The sequence below is a fragment of the Lampris incognitus genome, chromosome 16 (assembly GCF_029633865.1).
Source record: "Lampris incognitus isolate fLamInc1 chromosome 16, fLamInc1.hap2, whole genome shotgun sequence".
NCBI classification, from domain to species: domain Eukaryota; kingdom Metazoa; phylum Chordata; class Actinopteri; order Lampriformes; family Lampridae; genus Lampris; species Lampris incognitus.
The window spans coordinates 15,328,289-15,346,552 of NC_079226.1; the positions used below are offsets into that span (position 1 = coordinate 15,328,289).

General features: G+C 45.4%; 1 protein-coding gene across 1 annotated transcript in view; it reads right to left on the reverse strand.

Annotated features, from left to right (window-relative positions):
* Positions 1-488: 488 nt before the first annotated feature.
* The window catches only part of LOC130126339 (palmitoyltransferase ZDHHC14-like), a 90,239-nt gene continuing 72,463 nt past the window's right edge, over positions 489-18,264 (reverse strand). Inside the window, 6 exon segments of the mRNA XM_056295811.1 lie at positions 489-2,892; positions 8,090-8,195; positions 10,219-10,328; positions 10,996-11,101; positions 16,162-16,192; positions 16,195-16,206. Of these exon segments, the coding sequence (XP_056151786.1) occupies positions 2,422-2,892; positions 8,090-8,195; positions 10,219-10,328; positions 10,996-11,101; positions 16,162-16,192; positions 16,195-16,206 (836 nt within the window). The 3' untranslated portion in view covers positions 489-2,421.

Here is an 18,264-nt window from a genome sequence, read left to right on the forward strand (position 1 = left end):
GAGTTGCTCTTCAGGCATGTGCAGCCATATACAGGAAACAACCTGGCGTTGACTAACTGTTAATTGCTGTCCCTTGTGACATTTATCTCCTGCTAAATATAGCTAAACCCCAAGGCTGTATTAATTCCTATTCCTCTTTGAAATGACCAGTGAACCGCCGTCATTAAACACGCAAAGATATGAGTATTTTAGAAAGCAACTTTTCCTGTTTAGACGCTGTTCTTGGAAGTGTGTTGCTTAAAGCCTTGCAGGGATTGTGACAAGCACAAATAAACTGAAGAGTCCATGTCCTGAAACTAGCCCCAAATGCAATTCATTCCCATAAGTGTTTGGCTTCATTCATGACGGGCTCAATTTGAAACCAGCAGTCTTGTTGTGTTTCTGGGAACCAATTCACAAGAAACTGATGTCAGCTAGCCACCACGTGCTTCTCACAACAAAATACTTTATGAGGTCTGAATCTAAATAAAGATCCAGTCTTATCCCATAAAAGATTTATTTTTATTCATATCCACAGGAAATATAATAATTTGGAAGCGAAACCCAAATAACCATGGTATGGTACAGCATAATACAGTCTGTTATCTTTTAAACATAGTATGGTACAGCATGATACACTCCGTTTCTTTTAGAATGAAAAAGCAAGATGATATGCAACATCATGACACCCATGATTGCACTTCTGACCACCAACAATGTCTTAGTAAGAAAGGCAACAGACACTGTCCCATCAGCAATGGACACATCGGTCTAAGTTTGTTTTACAAAAAAAATATAAAGACCCATGACTCATGACAAAGTAAAGTAGCTTTTTGGATTAAAAAAAACAAAACATTGTGTGATGTCAAAACATTTACTCTTTTTGCATGAATTGGCTGACACTCAGCCATATACCCCTTTATTAGGAAAAAAAACAAACTCCCACACACCATTGGTTTTCCTGTCTGGTATCCAGAGGATAACGGACAAGTCTTCTTCAATAGGCTCGGTGCATTAATGTCGCGCTGCGGAACTTCCAGGTGTGTCTGTTTGCATAAGAACTTCCGGTATAACCGGATGCTTACGTCCTGCTGAATCATTAGTTTGCTGCTGACTTATCCGTCCGAAATCTTTAATTAATGGACCAAACGGCAAAAATGGGGCGTTCAAGTATTAACGCCGTGAATCAGGCTCCACTGAGCGCTATTGTGTGCCACAGTGTGCGAAATCGGCGTGCTATAATTCTCTTAAGTTTCCATTCGTTCCCTAGTGACTGCGAGGAAAGGGCTAAGTGGCTAGCGAAGATTCGGAGGGACGCATTTACCGTCACCAAGAGTACTAAAGTGTGTCGTTGGCATTTTGAACCAGGTGATTTCGCTGCGCCAGCCACAGGTGTGTTAAGGAGGCTCAAGAAATGCGCTGTCCCCACTCTTTGCGTGGAATGAGTACTCCAAACCCGCACCCAGGCTAGGTGTGTGGGAGCGCCGGGAGCGTCCTGCTGTCGCCCCTCTGCCAGCTCTGGACTCCTCTGATAATGAGATGGAAGTCAGCAGAGCCTGCAAGAGCATGACTATTGCATGGCTCCTAATCCTGCCGCTTTGGATGATGCCCTGGCCCAAAACGAGTCAATGAGGAAACAAATAGAAGTGCTCCAGAAACAACTAGAGACCGTCCAGCTACAGTCCAAATTCAGCCTGAGACGATTTACAGGTTCTTATGAGGACATTCGGTTTTACACCAGGTATGTCTGATTTGTATCATTTCATTTAATCGCCCCTGCCAATTAACTTAGCTGACTAGCTAGCTTGCGCTAGCATAGTTCTAATGATGCCATTACTCACCCTCGTAGTTGTTGATGTAGCTTGAAATATACATCTTAAACCCCTGTTCTTTTTTGCTCATCTGAGCTACCAAGGAAGCACTCACGATGCGATGTACATCATTGACTGTGATTTTAGGGAGGTCCTGCAAACAGCGAGTGTAAAATAAAGACATCTCTTCTCTCAACAGACCACACCGGAAGTTCTTGTGCAAGTACTCGTACGTCTGAAGTCAAATGACGCCATCTTACGCACCTGGGCTATTAAAGATAAAAGAAGAGACTGTATTGGCCTTCTCATATCTGGCCACCACCACCACCAGGCCTCTCATATCCCCTGCCTCCTCCTACATCCACAGGACAGGTTTGGCAAGAATTTGGCTGAGGAGAACTGGTTTCACATTTGTTCAGTTCCATCCAGTTCAATTCCTAGCACAGTTTTTTCAGTTCACACATCCTGCAGCGTGTCTAGGGGAGAAGTAAAACTTCATTTTGGGGGTAGGAGGGCGGGGCTAGCCGCTCATGTAGGAAAAAAAGGAAGTGATAGAGTAGGAGCAGTTGGGGGGAAGGACGGATGTTCTTGGGGAGTTTTGCTGAGGGTGGGGGTGGGGGTTTCCCATTTGTCAGACAGAACTGAGTTTTACCAGCCCCCTGACAGAGTCCTCGTGTAAGGAGTCCTGGCTGGCTGGATGGTAAAAGCCGGCCTGTATGGTATGGCTGTGGCCGATGGGGCTACCGCAGGGCAGCATGCCCGGGGGTGAGGGCGCCTCCTCTGGGGTGAGGAAGTGATGGTGAACCCCCTGGTCCTGGAGGGGGTGGCTGTGGTTGTGCGGGTGGCTGTGTCCGTGGATTGGCAGCATGTCTGTGGCCTCGTGGCAGCTGAGGTTGGAGGTGGATGTGGGCGGCGTTGGCTGGCCGAGGGGCAGTGAGGTACAGGGCCCCCCCAAGCCGAGGGAGGTGCGGCCCGGGAGAGAGCCTCCATCATCAGGGGATGCGGTAAGGATGACCGGCTCACTGCTCTGCTGCTGGAGGAGAGGTGTGGCAGCAGCCTGCAAAACGAATTTGGTGCTCTGAATGCACTGGTCTTGGTCACACTGGGGGGAGGGGGAGGTCGGTGGGGAGCATGAGATAGCAGACAGCAAACCAGGAGAATGAAAGCGCCAGGGAGAGGGAAAGGTCACAAGGTGGATATGATGTCAGAGGAGACAGATGGAAGTAGAAAACAAATGAGTGCAGCAGTGGGGGAAAAAAGATGGAGAGGGTGATGGAGAAAAGAAAGTATGGGAGTGAGGAGGGGAATACAGAAGAGAATCAGTGAAGGGGGTTGATAAAACAGAGAGAGAGAGAGAGAGAGAGAGAGAGAGAGAGAGAGAGAGAAGCGGTTAGTAATCTTGTTAGAATGCAGAACCACGCTAAGAAAACCCACCCTGTAGTATATCTGCCCCAGAAAAAAAAAAAACAAACAGTTGAACTCGATAGACAAGAGTTTAAAGCACAGAGCCATTAAGTCACTGACTCACACACTATTGACTTCTATAACATGGATATCGCACATCTACAAATGGAACACAGTAACTGGGTTAGGACAAAGGGAGTCATCAATGCATTGCACTGGCTGCAGGGCAGATCAGCCTAGCACCCTTAACCTTTTATTACAGCCAGTCAAATGTATTGCACACATGTTGCACAAGAGCGGCAATCACAAGTTTTAGCAGAGATGACATGCACAAAACTGAAAATACTTCGCTGACCACCTGACGTCTTGCCTGTTTGTTTGTCATGGTTGCACAGTAATGATGGTAGATGTCTGGTAATAGATGAAGTTTATTCCATCTCTTATATAAGCTTGTTTTGTTTTTTTTTCAACTAACTTAAAGTTCAAATGTGGGTTGGTTTTTTTTCTATCCTTCTGCTGATATTAAGCTTGCTGTTACAAGGCGATGAATAAAAAAGGTCTCGGAAAAAAGAGGCAGAGCTCTTTCTGCTGTTTATCTGCCGACTGCTACTGCAGACTCGCACACAATGGGGCTTTTTTTTTTGAAGAATGGCATCAAAATTTTTTGCCTTCCAAAGAATAGGAAGGTCGCCCACATGTTTTATCAACAGTCCTTTCGAGACTGACTCAGCAGTGTTCATCCTCTGCAGTTATCAGACAGAGGAATGACAAACAATATGAGTGCTGCCTATTAATAGTGTAGCTATGTACAGTAAATAATGAGCTTCATTAGGCCTGTTTGTTTGTTTGCATTTTAGACAAGCCTGTGGTGAACATGAGGAGCAAGGTGTGCTTCTAACAGAGTGTCAGTGGGGGCACTGCATTTTTTATTTTATTTTTTTGGGGCAAGTTTTTCATTTCAGAACTCTAAACATGATACGGATTTCACTTCTTTCACTGGATTTGGTTTGGTGATCAATATGATATGTATTTCCAGGTCATACCACGCTATGGCTGAACATGACTTTTCACAAAAACCAACATCACAGGGAGCGTCCGGGTAGAATAGCGGTCTATTCCATTGCCTACCAACATGGGGATCGCCGGTTCGAATCCCCGTGTTACCTCCGGCTTGGTTGGGCATCCCTACAGACACAATTGGCCGTGTCTGCGGGTGAGAAGCTGGATGTGTGTGTGTGTCCTGGTCGCTGCACTAGCGCCTCCTTTGGTTGGTCGGGGCGCCTGTTCAGGGGGGAGGGGGAACTGGGGGGAATAGCGTGATCCTCCCACTTGCTACGTCCCCCTGGTGAAACCCCTCACTGTCAGGTGAAAAGACTCAACATGTATCGGAGGAGACATGTAGTAGTCTGCAGCCCTCCCTGGATTGGCAGAGGGGTTGGAGCAACAAGCAGGACAGCTAAGAAGAGTGGGGTAATTGGCCGGGTACAATTGGGGAGAAAATCCAGTAAATTTCATACCTGCAAAGTATGCAGGTCTTGAGCGTGATCAGAAATGCCCTGTATGCACAGTTCAAATTAAATATTCCCCAAAGCCCTCACTTCAGCCCTTACCAGGCTCACTTTCTACACCACTGTTCTACTTCGCTCTGCTGGAAGACTGAAGGCAGTAAGCAACTGGGAAATGTGAAAGAGCCCTAAAGCCCTTTGGATTTCTCCTCACCACAGCATGGCACTGTATGCTCTGGCACAGCGTCTGACTGACAGCAGAACGCAGAAGCATGCTGACATGTGGGAACATGCTAGCTTAGCTGTGTTGCATGTCAGCTCACCAGTGCCACTGACCCAGGAGGTGTGGTTAGACTTGAACCAGGTGAACAGGAAACTACACCTCCTCCATTCATTATTGCTCAATTCACAAATCTGAACCCCATTTCCTCGACTCATCGGAAAATATGATTTATTCTACAACATCTACATAAGGTCTAAATATTAATTCTCTCCGCTTGCTGGGGGAGAACAAACAAAAACATCTGGACATCCTGGGTGAGTGTAACACCGTCAGGCTTGCCAGTGACTAAGGTAACAATTAGAGGTGGGGTTGAAAACGAGTTTCCGGCTTTTGAATTCCTTGTCACTCACTGTGCATTCATCAGGAAGGAAATGCCGGTTGATCAAAGCCACATGCCATCTTAAAATAGCTCACAGCTAACAGAACACCAAAAAAAAAATTAGAAGAGAAGAGGAAGAAAGGGCAAGAAAACCACCCGAGCGAGTTAAGTGGCGAGAGCTGAGCACGAAGCTGTGACGGCTGCACCGTTCCTCTATGTCGGCCCAACTCCTGAATGGAGGCTTTACGTTGTCACAGGACCATAACGTGTCAGAGAACGCACACGTCGGTCTCCATGGGAACCACAGGCACGACTTCCTGATGCCAGCCGGCTGCAGACAAATCTAGGATGAGAACTAAGGGAACAACCCTTTGATGTTCCAGTGCTGGAATGTCCAAATGCAAATTCACCAACACAAATCAGCAGGAAAAGGACCCAAAGTTACAGCCTTGATAATATAACGGCAGCGTAATCATGATGCCATCTGCCATGCTAACATGGTGGCTTTGTTTGGTTGGTCCGATTGCATGAAATTATGCATTCACACCTGCGTTACCTGTAAGGACAGATGCAGGAACACATGCTGCGCCATCACCATCAGTCTAACAACTTAAAGCTAGATGCTAGTCCTGGCACTGAACAGACGGTGGTTATTTCTAAACGTGTTAACATAACAGAATGTCTGTGTGGCCTTCAGGCTCTTAGAAACAGACCAGACATTTAGGATCCATGTGGCCTGGATTCAGCCTTGCAGACAGCTCAAGGAGATCAGAAAAGATGATGTTTCAACAAGGAGCTGACACTGTCGTAGAGAGCAGCAGACAAACTGTGTGTGTGTGTGTCTCTGGATGGGTCTAGTTTGTTTGAGGACCAGATTATATCTAGTTAAGTCCAACAGTGTCAGTTTCACAACCAAAGTTGTCTCCCAGGCTGCAGTAGGTAGTTCGACATTTACACCCATCATTACTTTGCTTACTGAGTCAGATGCTGTTCATTACCTTTCCCCCCTTTCTCTTCCTTTATCCTGCCTCTGCTCCCCATTTCTTTTTTCCCCCTTTTTCTCCCCAATTGCATCCGGCCAATTACCCCACTCTTCTGAGCCGTCCCAGTCTCTGCTCCACCCCCTCTGCTGATCCAGGAGGGCTGCAGACTGCCACGTCTCCTCCAATACATGTGGATTCACCAGCCGCTTCTTTTCACCTGAAAGTAAGGAGTTTCGCTAGGGGGACGTAACGCATGGGAGGATCACGCTATTCCCCCAGTTCCCCCGAACAGGTGCCCTGGCTGAACAGAGGAGGCGCTAGTGCAGCACCCAGGACACATACCCACATCCGGGTTCCCACCCACAGACACGGCCAATTGTGTCTGTAGGGACGCCCAACCTAGCCGGAGGTAACACGAGAATTCGAACTGGCGATCCCCGTGTTGGTAGGTAACGGAATAGACCGCCACACCACCCCGACACCCCTCAGCTCCCCATTTCTGTTCCACTCCTTGTGTAGTTCTCTCCTTTACCCTCTACGAAACCTCCCAGTGTAACATTTTGGTCTCTGCTTGCTGAGAGTATCTCACACACACACACACACACACACACACACACACACACACACACACACACACACACACACACACACTACTTGCAGAATTAAGAGACAGAGAAAACCCTATACCTCATGTGTTGACAAGTGAGTGATAAGTGAGATGGGAATGAATGAGTGCAAGTGAACGAGTGACAAGAATCACAAGGCTCAATCTACAATCTCACCACACACACATCCCATGCACACACGTGCTCCTCCCAGCAAGCAGCAGCTGACCTAATTCACAGACAACATGGAGCATTACGTGCAAAATTGAACACAACAGAAAACAACATTGCTGTCCCGCCATTTGGAATCCCGAGCAATTTCATTTACCCCAATCTGCTGGAATGAGAATGGATAACTGGATTTACTTTCCTAAATCAGGATGGAAGGAAGGGAACGTGTGTGTGTGTGTGTGTGTGGGGAAGGAATGCTATTTATTAAGTGATCCCGATTCTGTAGTGTGCTTTCGGGGAAAGACAGAGACAGATAAAAAAAAGAAATTGAAAGAGAGAGAGAGAAATAGTTAGGCTGGTGGTCATTAATAGTCAATCTCAACCTCGTTCAACCCGCACCCTCTCTGCTAGAGCCAGATAATGTGGGCCTGACCCTAAACCAATTACACATGTTGACCGTCGCAATCATACACCATCAGAACTGAATTAATACAAGACAAGATGTCTATAGCTGTAATTCCTCAAATTGACACGGGTCAAAGATTACCGTCCCGGCTTGTCCAGGAGGCAGACAGTTGAGCTGTTGTTTGGCGATGGGCGAGAAGATAACGGCTGACAATTTAGTCACTCACTCAGCCAGGCTGTATGAGAGACTGCTTTCTTTCTGTCTGCACGCCATGCTAACAGAGGCTCGGCACAGTAGCAGTCACGCTGTGGGCCAGGTTTCAGACGGGGGTGCTTTGCCTAGATCAGGTCAGGGAGACTTTATTGCACCTTGGGTATAAAAACGCCTGTTTAAAAGTAATGCGTGTGGCTGAATTTAGATTGTTATTGTGGCGTTTCTTGCACTGTACTAGATGGCATCCTCAAATCTGTCGAGACAGTAGTCCGCAATTAACATAGTCTCTTTCAGTAGACTGTCTTTAAGAATACCAGGAACACTCTGGAAATTAGTCTGTAATTAGCCTTTCATGAGGTTATAAACCCGACAGTTGTGGGAAAAGACAATGGGCAGTGTCAGTGTCTTACCATATGGCTCTGCTGGGACTGGGTGGCTCCATACATAGTGATTCCATTGGTTGGCGGTGCGAGTTGCGGAGTATCGGATTGGATGAAGTCCCGTCTGTTAATTAGACTAGAGTGAAAGAATGAACAAGAGACAGAAAGGTGTAAGTATATGAATCAGAGCAAGGGCCCAGTCTGGTGATATTCAACAGAGGTATCCCCAGGCAAAACGTTTCTCCTTACATTTCTTATACAATAAGATAATTGCATAAATATTCTTTCAAATCACTATCTAAAGCACATTTCTTTGAGGGTTTGGAACGGGGTCTTTAGGCAGAGATCTACAAATGAAATGGTCATGCCTTTCGTTTCACTGCAATAACTGGCTAATAATGTAAGATGATTACAGAGGGATTAGCTTCTTTCAAATTACTTTTGAGTCAGTGACACTAAAGACCCAGCTGCCACAATAGGTAACTTATAGTGTGTGTGCGTACTGTATCTTAAGTGTGCATGAAGCTCAATATGTGAGTCTTCCACATGCACAGTCTCTCTCCCTCACGCACACACATTCACAAACATACAGTAATCAATCACTTAGGTCATGCAGCGGAGCAAATCATTATTTCTGTCCCGTCATTAATGCTGCAAGACTCTGAGTCAGCTGGTTAGTCAACAACCTGCTGAGTTTAACACATGTGCTCACACCTACACATGTGTGTGTGGTCATAAGTTAACCATGTCCAATAGCTGCTGTTCATCACCAAGCTAAGTTGATCTGAAACAAAAGTCTACCACACACACACACGGCTCACACACACACGGCTCACAGTGGTGTGTAGCAGCGTGTGTGGGGTAATCAGTAACAGAGTTTGTTGACTGTGTGTTCTACAGGGGCTGCGCCAGTCAGGTGGAAACAGGTCACCGGAATAGCAAAAAGAAATTTTCCAGGAATTAGGAACACTGTCCATATTGCCGTCCGTCTAAGAACATGGTCAAATGACCTCACTTTCAGTGTAGAAAAAAAAAGAGTGTCTCCTCAACCACATTTTATTCCAGTGGAAAACTTTACTTCTGCGAGCATGAGGATTCACGGTGAGTCAGGGCCTCAGCAGTGACTGAACAGTCAGAGGTTTTGTATGCATGTATGTATTTATCATGGAGCACTGTTTGCACAGTCCTTGGCTGAGGTGAAACATTCCTTCCTCATCATCGGTGGACCCAGCTGTGGAAATCCTGTGGCTACACACACACACACACTCTCTCACACAGCCCAGATGGCAGCCACCTGTGTAGAGGACTTTTCCTCTCGCACCCACTGGAGTCATTACTGGTGAGTAATGTTGTTGTGATGGCCAGAGCACAGAAAAGCCAAACACACCAAGACTGATGCTAAAAGCAGCTAGAGCTGATTTCTCCTGTGTGTGTGTGTGTGTTACATGACATCTTGACAGCGTCAGTGTGAGTGGTGTATGGTAAAAGTGGGTAGGGTGGCCAGCGGAGATAACAGGAGATACTGGATATCTAGGGAAAGTGGGTAAACACAAGCACACTTCTCACCACTGACATGATGGCACTTAGTACATCAGAGAACAGATGTGAGGCATTTTTAGTGTGAAAATAAAACAAGTTTGTGGAATAGTCTGATGAATTGGACAAACGAGAATTGGGAAGGCAAAATACTGAACCAGAAGAAGACGGGAGGCAAACACTACGGGGACAGAGGTACAACGTCACTGACAGCCTTAGAGAGAAGAGGGTGTCATTTAAATGGAAACAAACTATGAAATCTAATAAATCTAACTAACTTTGATCTTGCATTCAGCTGAAAAGGGCTTGAAATCCTCTTCACTCTTGTGGTATCCTCAGTAGCTATGTATAGAGAAAAGGCCTCGGGCAGGATTATTTCAAAGATGCTCGCTACATCAAAAGGAGTCCTCAGTAACGGATCTATTTTAGCCCTCCGACAAAACAAGAAGTAACAAATGAAGCGGAAAACAGGTGCTATCGGTCTATTAGTGAGCAGATGAATAATAACCAATTGAGATTCCCCATTAGGAGAATGACAGGGGATGATACTGATTCATATGTCATCATCTGGGAACCCGGGGACAAAGGCACCCATAGACACAGACACAGACGGGCACACACACCTTGGTGGCAGGGGTCCGCACAGTGCTGCACAGCAGTTAGTGAATATATTGCCATGGCTGTAAGGGTTGTAGTTATCCTTCCCCCTTTTAGAAGACCAAGAGCCTTTAATCTGGAAGAGAGCACACGATCACATGATCAGCCACTGATACAGAAAGAGCAAAAAAGAAGAACTTTATCTCAAGCGTGAGGGCCCAAACGCTCCGAGTGTAATAACTGACTCTTAATTAGCCGCTTCAGTGGTGCACTGCCAGCGAAACTAGAATCTGCATGTGACACTGTGATTAGGAACGAAATATTTCAGTTTCATGACAATCGCCTGTTCCATTTCTAGTAGGCTTAGTGGACCACTAACACAATGACAGGGTTAATACAGGTATATTGTCCACAAGTATGAGTAAATTAATGGTATCAGCTAAATTACCTGCTTGGTTTGTGGTCACTGCAAACTTTGAAAAAAATAAAAAGCAGATATTAGGAGCTATGTGTAATATTTCAGCCCTCTTGAAGCATAATAAGATTAAATTGTACTTATCAAAAATAGAGACCCACTCCCTTCCCACTCCCACTATTTCTGCATCCAAAAACACAGGAGACAGAGACAGAGAGACTGGGTAGGGTACTGTAGATGGCATACGTACAGATTACGACACAGTTTGTACAGTTCATAACAAATCCTGTCAAAAGGTTTTATGTTGTACTAAGGCTAATGGTCTTGTAAGACCCATCCCTATGAAATTGAGTCCAAACTTTATTTACGTGTGTATTTCCATACTCACATCTTCATTGGTGGTCTGATTGGAGCTGATCAGGTAGGTATGGAAACCTGACAGGCCCACTATGGACCAAACAGAGAAGAAGCACACCACCACCTCCAGCACAGTGATGCAAAATGTCAAGGAAAATTCAGCTCCAATGCGCTATTTATGTCAGCACACACACAGGCACTCGCATGCATGCACAAACCCATGCACGCGCGCGTGCACGCACACACACACACAGTGCACAGCATAAGTGGTCAGAGGATATGTAGCGCTCTATCAATGCTAGCATACTGGGTTATAGCTTGAGGGTAGGCCTCCTCCTGCCAATCCTCTAACTGCCTGTTTATTTATCTACTGCAGGAATGCAGTCATGGACAACCATGAGCACACCACTTCTCCCTGCTCTAAACAATAGTGAACATGAATATTGTGCGAGATGCATTCGGGTTAACATACAGTATATATACAACGGTGCATTTGAGAAAGAAAAGCTGAGATTGTTTCGTCTTTTTTTTTTTGGGGGGGATTTTTCCCCCCGATTGTACTTGGCCAATTACCCTATTTTCTGAACTGTCCCGGTCGCTGCTCCACCCCCTCTGCCGATCCGGGGAGGGCTGCAGACCACCACATGCCTCCTCCGATACCCGTGGAGTCGCCAGCCGCTTCTTTTCACCTGACAGTGAGGAGTTTCGTCAGGGGGACGTAGCACGTGGGAGGATCACGCTATTCCCCCCAGTTCCCCCTCCCCCCTGAACAGGCCAACCAGAAGAGGCGCTGGTGCAGTGACCAGGACACATACCCACATCCGGCTTCCCACTCGCAGGTGTCTATAGGGACAGCCGACCAAGCCGGAGGTAACACAGGGATTCGAACCGGTGACCCCCGTGTTGTTAGGCAACGGAATAAACCACTACACTACCCAGATGCCCGTAATTGTTTTGTCTTTTAAATCAACTCATCTGCTCAACTGCAATTGAACTCTCGACATTGAATGACTTGTTCTTTTTGCTTCTCAGACTCTCCCCATCAACCGCTTTCGCCCCCTTTTCAACTTCTGTCACCGACCTTCGGAGGACAAACATGTCATTAACTTACTTCAGCTGTGTGATACTATCAAGTGTGATACTATCAAGTCTCTGTTTATTCAACTGTTGTAGGACAGTATCTACATTATCAGCTTGGTTTGCTAAGCGATTCTTTAAAAGAGAAACACTTTTCATTCAGCAAAAGACAAAGAAAGTCACTGCCCTATAATCTCAACTTGATCTGGGTTACAGACAGGGATTCAAGTTGGAAAAAAAACTTTAATTACTGATACTTCTTGTCAAGTAAACTGGAACCCCCCCCCCATCATCAAGTTCATTTGAATATCAATGTAGGAGGTCTTTTTAGAAAAGAAAAGAATGAAAGACACTTTAATTTATCATGTATGCTTACAATGAAATGTGTTCTCTGCATTTAACCCATCCTATTGTATAGGAGCAGTGGGCAGCTGCAGGACCCGGGGACCAACTCCAGTTCCTCTTTCCATTGCCTTGCTCAGGGGCACAGGCAGGAGTATTAACACTAACATGCATGTCTTTTTGATGGTGGGAGGAAACTGGAGCACCCGGAAGAAACCCATGCAGACACAGGGAGAACATGCAAACTCCACACAGGAAGGACCTGGGATGGCCTGGGGTTCGAACCCAGGACCTTCTTGCTATGACACAACAGTGCTAACCATTGGGCTACCGTGCCCATATTACTGTATTTCTTTGAATGTGTGATTAACTGTTTGGCTGTCAGCACAGGCCAACTGGCTTTTGCCAACTTGCTTCCCTAAGGACAGATAAAAGGTTTGTTCTGTTACACATCACAGTAGTATCCCTATATGTGAGAGGAAAGATACTTTTCCCAAGGGTAAGTTTACTGGTGAGAAATGTTCATGTCAATAAACAGACTGCATTTCATATCATATGCATGTCATATGTCATATGCATGTCAAACGGCAACCACTACTTCAAATTAGAATAATCCCCGATTATGTGCATAAATTCATTTTCAACTCAAAAATGCAAATTTGGCAGCATCCAGGTGGCGAGGCAGTCTATTCCATTGCCTAACAACACGGGGATTGCCGGTTCGAATCCCCATGTTCCCTCCGGCTTTGTTGAGTGTCCCTACAGACACAACTGGCTGTGTCTGCGTTTGGGAAGCCGGATGTGGGTATGTGTCCTGGTCGCTGTACTAGCGCCTTCTCTGGTCGGTCGGGGCGCCTTTTCGGGGGGGGAAATAGCGGGATCCTACGTCCCCCTGGCGAAACTCCTCAATGTCAGGTGAAAAGAAGCGGCTGGTGACTCCACATGTATCAGAGGAGACATGTGGTAGTCTGCAGCCCTCCCTGGATTGGCAGGGGGGGTGCTGCAGCGACCGGGACAGCTCCAAAGAGTGGGGTGGTTGGTCAGGTACAATTGAGGAGAAAAAGGGGGGGGGGGGAAAATCCAAAAAACAAAAAATGGCAAATTTGTTATGTGTAAAGAGTTGTCTGAAACGAGTTAAGTATCCTAATCAAACATGGATTATTAAGCGTGCATAAAGACATAAGTATGCTCATGTTATAACCTTGTAATAACAGCGTATTACAACTGCTTGACCACTGCTCTCCAACCGATTATGTAATTACAGGGGTGAATGACCGACTAGTTTTATTTTTATGTATCCACAAATCATTTCATTTAAATCAGCCTCAGCTTTGCTTACCTGTCTTAATCTGTTGTCTATTTCCCATGTGTTGCAAACTGATAGTTCCATACCAACCCCGGGCTCCGAAATTTGCTGTGAAAAATGACCGTCATTTATGCCTCCCCAACGCCAACTTAGATACATAGTTAATGCTCAAGGATAAACTATTGGAATAATTTGAGCATAATACATCTCAAACAAACCTCTGGATAGTATCACTCAGAAATAATTGGACAGCTGTGTTGATGGTGTGCGATGGTTTTGCATATTTACATTGATAACTCAGAAACTACATCTAAAGGATGATGGAGAGCCATCTTGTTGGAAAACTAATTTAATACATGGGCTCAGAGAAACAGTGTGCAGGGGCAGTGACAACGTCCTATATTTTTGTTTTTGTTTTTTTTCCAAAAATTGTATATCATTTCCAGGCCTCTATTTAACACACTGGTTTTGCATTTCTTCACCCCCAAAAGCTGTGAAAAATAAATTTTAATAATTATTTTTGTGCCTCTCTTTCTCTCCTAAAAATATGAAATGGAGCGTTTTCAGGTGGTGTAGTAATATTTTCTTTTGGATTTTTTTCTCCCTATTTCTCCCCAATTGTATCCAGCCAATTTCCCCACTCTTCCAAACCGCCCCGGTCGCTGCTCCACCCCCTCTGCCGATCTGGGGAGGGCTACAGACTATCACATGCCTCCTCCGATACATGTGGAGTCACCAGCCGCTTCTTCTCACCCGACAGTGAGGAGTTTTGCCAGGGGGACGTAGTGCATCATGGGAGGATCACGCTATTCCCCCCACCCCCTGAACAGGTGCCCCGACTGACCAGAGGAGGCGCTAGTGCAGCGACCAGGACACATACCCACATCTGGCTTCCCACCCGCAGATCCCCATGTCGGTAGGCAACGGAATAGTCCGCTACACTATTCGGACTCCCCAGTGATGTACTTCTGACACAAAACTCTGGAGAAATGGCAAGTAAGTACTAATGCCATGCTTTATTAATGAACATTAATTAAAAAGTAACATTTAATACTGCTCCATCCATGCCAAAACTAGGCAAATTTATTTTTTGTAGAACAGGACTCCTTTAAAACGACCCAACATGTTGCCGTTTCCTACCTCCTTTGCATGGTTTTATGGCTGAAAGCCAAGGTTAAATGGCACGGCATTGAAAATTACTGAAATCTCAAACGATAAGGTTTACATAGACATGGTTTTAACATAGTTGTGATTTAATTGATGTTGCACTGAAACAACAAGCTGATTTAGTGTGTTTGTAACAGCAGTAGCTTAATATGTCTTGCACATACTTGGCATCTACTGCACGAACATACTTGCACATCTATCAAATCCTGCTCGCACATCACTGACAGAGCTGGGGAGGGAGGGGGCTGTCGTGAGCTGAACTGAAAGAAAGATAGAGATCAATGGACAGAGACACAGATAGTGAAAGGAGAGGAGATCCACCTTGCGTGCTGTGTAAGCCCAAATGAACAGAACTAATCATGCAAAGCAGTCATGCAAGGGGCTGTAACACTGCAGTCAGAGAAGAAGACTGAACATCTTTGAAAAGCCACATCATTCCAGTATTTCCACAAGCTGGCAGTCAACAAACACCAAATGTCTAACCAACACTGGTCGCTATATCAAAGGTGCAATATATCACACTCTTTTTAGATGACAGGTTTTTAGTGCTTGCATTAAATGTTTGTTGATTTTTTTTCTGAAAAATGATTATGAGAGAATATCAGTTATGTGTATCATAACACGTTGGTCATAAAACAAAGATTTCCTTGGACACCACTTCTTATACCTGGGTAGGCCTCCTCCATATAATCAATTTACAGACTCTTATGTCCCATAAACACATTCGGAGGCGCTGCCAGAAAGGCTGGTCTGGTTGTCCAGCTCAGAGTAATAATACTGGGACAGTTTCTCTGTGCGGTCAGTGGACATAATCAGAATTGGTCAGAATTGGATCAGGGGAGCTCAAAGAATTGGGAATAGAGGAAAAAAGGAAAAACAGGAGCCCTTTTTTTTTAAGTGTTAAGTCCAAAAACACACTTCAACACCATTCATGGTGTTGAAGTGTTAAAGGAACTGTAATAGAAGGGGTGCTATGAGGATGAAGGGACATGACCAACAAAGATCTCTCTCTCTTCTCTCTCCCTCTCTCTCTCTCTCTCTCTCTCTCTCTCTCTCTCTCTCTCTCTCTCTCTCTCTCTCTCTCTCTCTCTCTCTCTCTCTCTCTCTCTCTCTCTCTCTCTCTCTCTCTCTCTCTCTCTCTCTCTCTCTCTCTCTCTCTCTCTCTCTCTCTCTCTCTCTCTCTCTCTCTCTCTCTCTCTCTCTCTCTCTCTCTCTCTCTCTCTCTCTCTCTCTCTCTCTCTCCTCTCTCTCTCTCTCTCTCTCTCTCACACACACGCACACCCACACTTCAGTGAAAGGATATCTGCAGGACTGTCTTTGAGTGCGTTGAGGAACCATTTTGATGGGACCCTGTGAACACAACAACAGCAGACATTCTGTTAGTTTACTGAGCATTTGTAGGTGTCGAGCACTTTCACATGAGCATATGGCCAAAAAAACAACACAAAACCTTGTGCCAAATATTGTGCTTTTAAACAGTAGGGCCATTACTGTTTTGATTCTTGTCCCATATCTAAGAGGGCGCTGTCAGCGAGTTGAGCTGCACTTGACAATGTAATCACTTTAATTGCCATACCATGTTCACTGCCATCTGTGATGAGCAGGATGACAGATTTAGAGAGAGAAGGAATAATCCACTAGCTACAATGATATCATCCACACGGGATATACTCACATTTGTGGCTCAAAATGTTCTGCCTAGTTCTATAAGTTACACAAAAAGCAAAAGATTCATAACACCCAGCTGAAAACCACATAATCTTTGTGGCAATTTCACAAACACAGGATGAAATGCTGCACAGGGCAGCTCGCGCTTGAGGAACTGAAACCCTTTTCAAAGAAGCCAAGGGGGGAATTCTGTGCCCGTGTGAGGATGCGTGAAATCAATATTTTCACAAAATGTCTTATTTTCTAAGGCTAACCTTGGTGAAATTTAGTCTTTCTAACTGTAATATCCCAAAGAGAAAACAAATTTTAAGCTTTCTGTCAAGTAGCATTACGACAGCTAGCCACCAGGCTTCCAGAAAACAGCTGTAGTGTATTAAAGCTGATATGGGATCAAGGTCACAGTATCTTTATTGTCCCTTAGAGGGAAATTAGTTTGCAGCCCGTATATATAAAACTCTCACACAAAACAAAACACACAAACACTAAGGAAGAATTGACACATCACCGATGGACAGCAAAAAAACAAACAAACATAACAACAGGGCGTACTGGGCAAGGACAACCAAAGGAGTTCAACTAAACAGACCATGGAAAACAACCAACCTGCAGACAACAGGTGAATACTATCTACCATTTAACAACTGAATGGCGGTGGGGACAGAGGAAGCCTTGTATCTCTTAGTCTTAACACAGGGCATCCTCAACCGACAACCTGAGTGGAACAGCTCAAACGAAGGGAAGTTGCCTTTCTGAACACCTTCCTATTATAAAGGTCAGTAAGCTGGGCTTGACTTCTCCCTGAAATCTTACTAGCCCATGAATCAGGGACCATGCTTAGTACTGCAAGTCATGTGATGCCATGGGACCCAAAAAGACTTTTTCCCTGTAGAGATACATTGGCAAAGGAAGGCCTATAAAACTTTTGGAGAGAAAAAAAAAACAGCAAGTATGGGCATCGCAAAAGTGCAAAATCAACTTATAAATCAACAAGTCCACCGTTCTAATAAGCCCGCCTACTTCCCGAAAAATTAAAATCGCATCAGAGAGATCATGAGAAAAGCACAGGAGGCAGTAATGATTTAAAAAAAAAAGAATTGCTTTCTTTGCTTAGGCATCTTAATTTTGCAATCTGTGTTATTCCCCATGGTAGCTCCGTTATATCCAGGCTTCTCAACCTCTCCAAATCTGTAGCAAAACTCCATGAAATGGTGAGCTTGGATGCAGGCTGCAGAACCAAGCTCTGGTTCTGGTCTCTTCTGTGCGATCTCATTCTTTTATATTGAAAACCTACAATCTTCATTAGTTATATACAGATGCAACCTCTTCTGTCGGTTTTGGGTTTTTGTTGTTCAATAATCAGTGGTTCGCTGATGTACGGCCAAAAGAACTGTCATCCTTGCCAGTTAACGCTTCTTCTGATGGCGGCGTGGACTCGCATTTGCGGCGGCCTCACCCAGTGCCAATTATGCAGTGTTTTTGTCCACGTCTGCGTCTTAAGTTTGTGTCATCGTGTGACGTTTTTATTTTGATCGTCGATTTCGCTTGGCTGGGAGAGCTGGCGCTGGATCGCTTGAGAGCTTGGTCTGCTGCGTCCTGTGGGCCCGAAGAGGAAACACCGAGGGTGGTCTGGGTCTGACAGGACGCAGAAGCAGGGCAGGCTAAGCTAACTGCTAGCCCACGGCCCTGTCCAAGAGGAAACACTGAGGCGGTCTGGTGGCGGCCTCACCTAGCATTGATTGT